Source organism: Pseudopodoces humilis, chromosome 1 (assembly GCF_049639895.1).
Source record: "Pseudopodoces humilis isolate 2021_Gansu_Grassland_sample_001 chromosome 1, ASM4963989v1, whole genome shotgun sequence".
Classification (NCBI taxonomy): Eukaryota; Metazoa; Chordata; class Aves; order Passeriformes; family Paridae; genus Pseudopodoces; species Pseudopodoces humilis.
Genome location: NC_142200.1, coordinates 119,726,700 through 119,736,172, shown reverse-complemented (window position 1 = coordinate 119,736,172; position 9,473 = coordinate 119,726,700). Strand labels below are relative to the sequence as shown.

General features: G+C 37.6%; 1 protein-coding gene across 5 annotated transcripts in view; it reads right to left on the bottom strand.

The window, feature by feature from the left end:
• Positions 1-2,615: 2,615 nt before the first annotated feature.
• OSBPL3 (oxysterol binding protein like 3) overlaps positions 2,616-9,473 on the bottom strand; it is a 91,448-nt gene continuing 84,590 nt past the window's right edge. For all 5 annotated transcript variants that reach the window (XM_088054191.1, XM_088054205.1, XM_014248704.2 and 2 more), the window contains 4 exons: positions 8,070-8,214; positions 7,261-7,387; positions 6,595-6,717; positions 2,616-5,530 (listed from right to left, as the gene is read on the bottom strand). In XM_088054191.1, coding sequence (XP_087910317.1) covers positions 5,434-5,530; positions 6,595-6,717; positions 7,261-7,387; positions 8,070-8,214 — 492 coding nt within the window. In that variant the 3' untranslated portion in view covers positions 2,616-5,433. The remainder of the gene's footprint in view (positions 5,531-6,594; positions 6,718-7,260; positions 7,388-8,069; positions 8,215-9,473) is intronic.

Here is a 9,473-nt window from a genome sequence, read left to right as displayed (position 1 = left end):
GAAAACATCAGGGTGCTCTGTGACCTTTTGCAAGTAGAATTTATTAACATCCAACTAAATTGGTTACAGAGACAAAAATAATAAATCAAGTTGTGCATCAAGGTACTCCAATGTTTTTACAAATTTTTGGAGTGAAGTCGAAAACAGGGATGGTCCTGACTACAGGGAGACTTCTCAAATATCTGAACGTCAGCAATAATTCTAATATATAAGATTCTGTTCCTCATTCTGGAATCACTAATGAATGCCCTATCAAAACAAACAACAAATTCAGCATTTAGGAGCTTTGTTTATGTAATACCCTATACATGTGGGATGTTTTTCCAATACTGGAACTAGAAAAATACCGTTAACACAAAGACTTTCTGATTCTCAGGGATGCCAACCATCTCCAAGGTGTGGAGCTGGTGGAGGTCATCACCTCTTGTGGATCAACATCCCAAACATTCTCATAAGCTTTATTACAGTATTGTTTTAAACATTCAAAACACCAAATCCACAATTTATATTAAAAAAAAATGAACCATTTAAAATAATTATTTAACATATGGCATCTACTTATGTGGAAAATTTCTCCTATTGCTTTCAAAAAGCTGTAGCAAGAACAGTATCTAAGTACCGAGCAGTACAGTAATACATTTGAGAGTTACAGCATTTACTAAGTTTCAAAAGGTAAGCCATATAATGTGCAGTTTCTTATGAGCCCACAGTTGCTGGAGTAAGTTGCACCCACCAGTAGCTAAAAAATAGAAAGGATGAGTTAGTGAACACGGAATTTTATTTATTGTAGGCATAATTCATGAATGAAAACACACTCAACCAAAAAACCTTTCATTTTAATGTCACTCCTTTGAACAGCACCATCTCATTCTAGCCCTTGCAAGATGTACTCAGTTATGTGGACAAGTTGGATGCATGTCATCCTTCTCTCTATTAAAATGCACCATGGGCCAAGTTTTGCACTCCTCTTCAGCTCGCCCCCTCTGCATGAGTTGTACACAAAAAAGAAGCCATACTGAACAAAGCAAGATATGCTGAAAGTTTCCTGCTCTGCCAAGCTGGTCATTTGGAGAGATAACACAAGAAATTCACACAAAAGCAGATGCAAGGACATTAGTAATTAGGATCTGCTGAGCAGATATAACTGCATATTTCCATAGCACACTACCAGGTCCGACTGCAGAGTGTAAGGAAGTCTTATTCACAGTCACGGAAGATAGACAAGGAATTTATGGGGAAAAGAATTTAACTACAGCCTTTAGATATGATTTATCATTTGTTAGAATGGACTGTTTTCCTATTCATCAGGTTTTTTTAATAAAGAGAAAAATGGGACACTGAATAAGGGACCACATAGAAAACCTGAACAGGACTGTAAACAGCTGAGGGAAGGTGGAGGGCATGGAAAGGTGTGAGGTCTTTGTTAGGTTGGATCTTTTGTGTAGGTTGTTTGTTTTGAGACCAGCATTGGACCATTGTGCAACACGAAAGCTGTCCCTTGTTGGGCCCTAATTTCTGGTCCCATGAATTGGTGTTCCTTCTGTACAGTGATCTGGATTCAACACTAAGCAGCCAGGTATTAAAGTGACTGTGTTTGCAATTACTATGTCCTTCAGGGGCCAGATTTTAAAAGAAAACAGCAATCCTGTTTCAGTCCTTCAAAGAAAACTGGTTGGTGGAAGAACAGAGCTCCAGGATGTTTCCTTATCAAAATTTGGGATGGTTTTAGTCTTTCTTCTAGGCACCTAACATTCCAAGCTCTGCATAAAGAACCTAAGTACAGACTGTTGGATCTGTGTTTCAAAAAGTGGCTAAAAGAAGTAGTTCAGTGCTGTGGCTGTCACATCAAGCATAGCTCAGAGAACAGAGATCCAGAAAGGAATGCAGTGATTAATGGTGCATTCTAGTTCCACTTGGTCTAAAGAGCAGTTTATGCTACCCAAAGTCACCTCCTGAACACGTGATGCAGTTTTGTAATACCAAATTTGCAGTTTTGTAATCCCAAATTTACACAAAATCAGAAACTAAGCATCAAGCCTGCAAATCTGAAAGTAGAGCTGTGGGTTTCTGTTCCTATGTACGATATTTCCCTGAATTTCTTTTTTTTTTTCTTTCTATGCTTTACAACTTGAAAAATGAAGCAGGGTTTCAACACCCAAAGGCCTGAGCTGCTCCATCACCTTGATGGAAGTTTATAGTGAGGGTTTTACTTTATGAAGAGACACACAAGCAAAGGCAGAGCTGCATGAGTGCTTCTCAAACTGGCCTCCAAAATTGTATTAAGCAGCGTTTATAAAGTCATGAAATAAGAGAGCTATAACAGCAGGCAAGGGTCCATCAGGAAATTTTAAGACCGATCCATTGAGCTACACACCTTGGGGATCACAGCTCTGTATGAAAGGAAGCAGTTAAGTTGCCTGATACATGCTTTTTTACCATTCAGGGTAGAAATAGTGGGTAAAAAGTCCCTCAGTGTCAGTAATTAAAAATCTCAGTTGTTTTAGTTACACTGCCAAAAGCTAATATAAATTTTGTAACCATTAACACAGCTGAAGTTCTGGGGAAGAAAATTACCAAAATTGCATATTTTACCAAGAAAAACTTTATAGAATATATTAAGTTTGTGAATGTTGAATATATTTACATGCAGAAATACACAGAACTAACATCAAGACAATTTTTTTCCACTTCTTAATATACAGTCAACAGAAGTTTAACTAAACCAAACTGTTTCATACAAAAGTAAGTAGAGAATACTATACTGCAGTTGCAAATGTGGGGTCAGAGGATCACTCACAACTGGTTACATTGTGTTTGGAGGTGTGTATTATAGATTTACAAAATGAGCAATTACTTGTTCAGTGATTTTGCTTCATGCATTTAAGAAATGCCCTGGATTATTCTCAGGCATTTTTATGGAGACAATGCTAATTCTGGAGTTTACTTTCTTGATACAGAAATTTTGATGGAGAAATTTTTGTGTAAGGCACAGCTCAGCCCAATGCTTCTTGTCATTAATCCTATGTGTTTCAGACAGTTTGGAGTGTTAGAGAAATCAGACATGGCACTGCCAGTCTGGGTTATCAAAAATCATGACGCAAATACCCCATGTGAGATCGGTTTTGTTTAATACCTGTATGGGGGAATTCCCTCCACACACAGAATATACAAACCCAGCAATCAGATCAGATAGTATCACAGTAGCTGCCAAATATGACAATGAGCAAGCTTAATGCAGCCTCCACAAATTTTGCTCCTTTTCTTGAAAGCTTTTATTTCCTCTACCCTCTTCTGTTTTTAAATGACCCTTATTTTTAGTATAATTTGTAATTACCAACAGCAAGGATAATTGCAACTATCAACTCATTTCTGTGCCAAGGTTTTGACAGTTAATACAAGGAAAAAAGATAGGAAGGGAACAAGTCATGAAGAGAACCTCATTTTTCTTGAAAAGCTGAACAGCCCCAAAGTTTAAGATTTCCTTTGGAATCAAAGCCCAGATTTTGTCTTCATGTAAGTGTGAACCTTGCCTTGTTGCAAGCTGCTGGCGTGGTAGTCAAGTTTTTCCAAGACATATTAATTAGATATAATTATGCTAACTTCTTTGGTAATAAATTACAGAAATGATGGTGAGGCAGAGATCCTGGGCAGAATGAAAAACAGTGAAAAAGCATTCATCTGCCTCTGAGACAATGAGGCTTCAAGGTAATAGAAAGCAAAGTTCAAATATACATCTAATCTGACACCACAGATTTTGTTTAAAATTTAAAACCTTCATAGTATTTCTTTCATGTTACATATAATACATGGATCCATTTATAATAGATTTTCTCTAGAACAATGCAGCACAATTGCAGTAAAGTGCAAGCTTTTCTAAGCTATTAGTCTGTCCTCCTAGGAGTCTACTTTATCCATGCCATGTCCAGTTGTTCCAGTCATAAGCCAATTTAACGTGCCAGCATTGGGGTTTGTTTTGTGTCTTTACAGTGGCATGTAAAGAAAAGAAAAGGGTGTGGTGACAGGATGTAGATCTGTCATGTGGAAAAATGCATTGCTGGCAGAGAGTTGCAGACACACAGAGCAGATTTGAAGAATCATGGATCAGGCTTGCATTGCAGATATGTGGAAATGCAAATTATTCTGTTAATGACTATGGCATCGCGATTTGATGGAAAAAACCCAAAAATACTGCCCATCTCTGTAATCTTCATTCAAAAGTGAGGCTTCTGCTACATTTGTTTCCTGCTAAATTTCTGACCTATGGTTTAGTAGCTGCACATATCGAACCATACATCTAAAATTACAGGAAAGGGATGCAATTGATTTAGTGCAAGACATTTAAATATTTATCTGAACTTAACAAACAAACAGAGGAAGATCAAAGACTCCATATACTTCTCCATAAGGCAGGTGGTAATTTTTTAAATATAAGATCTTAAATATGTTATTTAAGAGGTAGAAAATATCAAAATACTAGGAAAAAATTTCTAGCTTAAAACAATCTGTTTGCTTACTTCTTAAAAAGTCTTACTGTTGCAATTTTTGAGTGAATTAAAAACAAATGAAGCTATGGAAGCACAGGATTTCGTGCTCTGTGTAAGATTTCACTTACTGGAAAAAGAGAGAGCTTCTTCATCTAGTTAGTGCTCAAGCAGTATATACAAATGATCTCCTCTTCTTGCCCTGTTGGGGGCTATAAATTTGAAGTGAAAATTTTTCCCAGTGGAAAATTTTGGCGATTCCTGACTTTCCAGCACTGCATGTAACCGGGTACAGTTTATGTATAAGGCAGTAGAACCACCAATGTAAGCTCAGAACTACCTCTTCCATAAAGCTAAGAAGAAAGTTAATAGAAACAAAAGCTCACTTAAATCTTTCCTACAGACAGCAAAAGATCATAATCAGATTTCAGCACCAGCTGATAATCTGTTTTAGCAATTTATACCAGCCCAGAGACAGCTGAACTACTCATTGCACTGTGGAAGCCTGCCTACAGTTTGAGTTACTAAGGCTTGCACTCTTCCTCAGCACAGCTAGGAGATGCTGATGCTACTGTCTCCAATGCAATTCAGTAAGGCATAATTTAACTCAGAACTGACAATATTACACATTGAAAAAGTAGTGTAAAAGCTCTTCTCTTTTCTATCTGTTAACATTCAGTACTATTTATTAAATATTTTATAAAAAAGAAATTAGGATATTTATACATTCAAACAATCACTGCAATAGTTGAGTAAAGGAAACAAATGAATTATCAGATTCTAAATTAAGCACGATTCTGGAGATATGCACATTTGCACACACCACACACATTCTGTATGTGTGTGTGTATATATTTGTGTGTACATATAGATATATAGTTATATTTTATATATATGTCTTTTAAATCAGATCCAAGAATACAGCACAGAATATCTTCACTTAGCTCCTCTTTCACCAAAGGACAGGACTGTCCAGTTTGGAAAAACCAGGTTCTTTTCTAAGGTCCATGTAGGTTCCATTGCTCACCCAGGAGTCATCGCTGGATTTCCTACCAAAGATTAAACAAATGTAAGCTTATATTTTCCATCCATATGTTGTGTAATGCAGTATAGCAGCATGCACAGATACCAAATGCAGCCCACGAACCAGGAGCAGCACAGCTTGGAGAGCTGAATGGGTGTGTCTGCACTGGGCCATGGAGAGGCATCCCAATAGCATGATGTTCACCTGAGAACATCACTATTGAAGAGCCAAATGCATTAGCTTGTATCTGCTCTAATACTTTTGCTATATAATAATTAAATTCTTTATTCCATCATTTCAATCTACAGAATAAATCTCAACTTTCAAATCCTCATTGTAAGGATTCAAATCCTGAATCTTATTCACAATTCTCATTGTAAATATACAATCACAGAGTATTAGTCTTTGCCTCTATCCTGATTCCCTTTAGTAGGTGTAATGGGCATGGGATGAGTTAGCTCGCCAGCTTGTCAGAGATGAAGTAGCCTAAGCCATTCCCTTTTGCACCTATTTACAATATTCCTGTATTCCTCAGAAGTACAGTATAGATATATCCAGAAAAAATAGGATCTCAGATCTGCTTATAGGCCCATACCACATTTATCTTGGCTCAAACTCTTTCACTGCAGGAGAACAGAGAAGCTGGAGGGCAAAAGACCGCTAGCATTTCTTTTAGTCTTTTGACACCTCAAGTCTCCTGTTTAACTGATTTACAACAGGAAGAGATAAAGTGCCTTCAGAACAATAATTCTCTCCCCATAAAACACAGGAAACATGTTCAAAAACAGCCTTGGATGCGAAGGGCTCCAACTCTGCACAATTCCACATCAGGTAATCCCCCTGAATTAAGCAGAGGCAATTGAGCTAAATCCAGCTACTTCAGCATGCTTCATAAAATTCAGGGATGCACTAATAAAAAACTAATACATAATTCTGAGCTTTAACTAAGACTGGATTATTCTACATCACCAAAGTACAAAACCAAAGTGAACCCTGAAAAAAACTGGAGCCTGTCACGTGGCAATTTAGAATAAGATCTATAATAAGAATTTTAATAAATGATAGTATATGCTAATTATTATCTAGTACCTGAAAAATCTAGGCTGATGCTCTAGATTGTTTTCTTCTAGCACCTTCCGTCGTTCTCTCTGTAGCTGCTCAATCCTCTGCTTTTGTATTTCAGCTCCTTCGATATTCCCTTCTTCTAGAAACCTGCAGCAGCAGTGATATGAGACAATTGTTCTCCTGCCCCCCAGAAGAAATTAATCTTTTCAGCAGGTATTTCACAGTGTTTGAAAGGTAAACAGCTACTTCTGCAGACAGCTGCACCATGAAAAAGCACTTAAGGAAAGATAACTCTTGGAACAAGCTCAGAGCCACAGTTATGTTAGATTCTTCTACTTGGAAATTTGCAACAGTAAAAATTTCACTGCAGAAAAAAGTTGCAAGTGTCTCAGTTTTTGGTTATTCAAATACTGTATGCCCAACATCCAGTACCTAAAGTACTTAAGTTCTAACATCCTAGGAAAGGCAGTTATGTAGAGGCATCCAAGAGTCAATTTTAGGACACACTTCCATAACAACTAGACCATCTCTCAATAAGTGATTACAGTGTCTGTTTCAGATTCACATTAATGTAAAAATAGAAAGCCACTGCAGTTATCCACAGAAAATAGTCTTGAGTTCAGGGCAAAGTGAGTGAACAGAAGATTAAGAACTATTTAAGGAAAATATTTCAGAGTTAAAGTTTCTTACCTTTGGTCTGGTCTAAAACGTGTATCAGTGGATGGGAGTAACGACCTAGTTTGTGGGTCCAGTTCATTTAACTCCAGTGCAAATTGTGTAAATCCATACCACTGTTCATAATCTTTAGGCATCGGATCTACAGAAGAAAAGAGTGCATTCAGAGTTCCAGTTAAATGCTATTATAGTGAGAAAGAAAATTTCAAGCTCCCTCCAGTCATTTGTTTATGCCTGATCCACAGCGTCAGTTCTTGGGGAAACAAGAAGTTTTTAATAATGTGACAAAAGAGAACATCCCCCTTGACAATTGCACTGCAGCAAGACAGATTTATGTCCTCTCAGCTGACTCACAGCACAACCGTGATGAAGGCCATGCTATTATCGCAATGTTTTTTCAAAACACAGTAGGCAAAACCCCACAAGCTTGGGAGAAATTCAGCTATCACTGTAATTTACAGAACTGAGCTTTGTAGGCTATCCTCCAGTGTTCAACACATGAAACAAACAACAGTTCTCTGCACAAGCAGTAGGAGCAGTTTGTTCCCCTTTTTCCCCCTTCCTGCTAGAGTCCTCAATACTCACTTCATGCCCAAATATGAAAATGAGGGAGAATGGAGAAAATACAGGAAGCCATGGGATTATGATCTCATATTATCTAAATGATATATTCTTCTATCTAGCTTTTAAATGCTTGACAAAAATCTAATATTCTACAGAAGAATAACAAGAAATTGGGGCCTAATAAAGAGATTAAAACAGTAAGTTGTTTTAATACTCAAGAAGATCTCAGTTTGTGTACATGAGCCATTCTGATCACTAACTTGCTCTCCATATGCAGTTTGAAGATGAAGCTGTCCCACAGTATAAACTTTCATGCCACTTCCCAAAGAGCCGATGCACAACTTTCCCAGATTTATCCATGACACTGCCTTCGATCTCATGTGCATTTGGATTCCAATACTTAGCCTAGAATTAAAAGGAACAAAGGGAAGGAAGGTGCATAAGAGCTCAAGTGCAGGCCATTTTGCCATGCTAGTAGCACCAGGCTGTAGAGCAAGGAAACCTGTTAATCGAGGTGTGCATTACAATATCAAATGCAAACAACTTCTAGTACATTAAAACACTAACTCATTAATATGTTAGCTTCTTAAAATACTAACATTGAGAATTGTATTTATTTGGTTTGCCTTTTTGTAGGGGCAGTATGAGGTGAAGTGCAGTGAATTCTGACCTTGAATTTTGCCCAAACACAGTTGGCCCTGAGTCCTGACTTGGTTATCTACATGTCTCCCAAATTTGCAGAAGAGGAAGAGAAGGAACTCATACATTCATCTCCACTATAAGCAGTTTACAATATCAAAGGTGTAAGATTTGCAGGCTCTCAGACTTTAGTATTTGAACTTCCAGTGCAGCTCTGAAAATACGTTAAAGTACTTTCAAGTAAGTATTTGGGGAAAAAAAAAATCATCATCCTAATGCTTCTTAGAAAGCACAAAGTATTCAGGAAATAAATAAAATAAAATAACCCCAAACTTGCTGGGGAGCATGCCATGCTGCATAGGTACACTGAAGTACTTCCCTTGTATCTGTATGGTCTGTTCTATATAAAGCAGAACCTTCTCTCAGATATAGAGAAAGGTAAGTCTCTTAGGATGATTTATAAAACTATTTCTCAGGTTAGAAATTTTGGCATTGCTTTACATTTTCATTGACTTTCCTTTACTACAACTCATCTATTGCCAAAAACTGAATTTAATTTCAGTTATAAGAACATTTCCTGAAGGAGTCATATACACTGTACTTGTACTGAAGCAAAAGCTTTGAGCAATACCCTAAGCTCTTATTTAAACTCCTCTGAGCACCTGCAAAGGGCTAGCAAAGAGCATCAGGAGAAGCAGCCTGCATAAGCACTGGTCCTACAGCTGCAGAATGACTGCAACCACAGCATGTGCCAGGGGGCTAGTAGGAGGCATGTGGCAAACCACTGTCAGTAGACACCTTGTGCCTACAAGGTGTCTACAAGGACACCTTGTGTCCTTTCATCAAACCCAGAGTAGATATTCCTTTCCCAAAAATCCCTCCATTTCCAGTGGAATCATTCAAGAAAGCTGTTGCTTCTTTTTTTTGTCTAATGAGTGGCAGTTCCTTCAAAGATACAGTTTTCAAGGAATCACAGGTAATTACAGCTTGTAAGCAGAAGTACAGAGCTTCAGCAGAGAGCACCC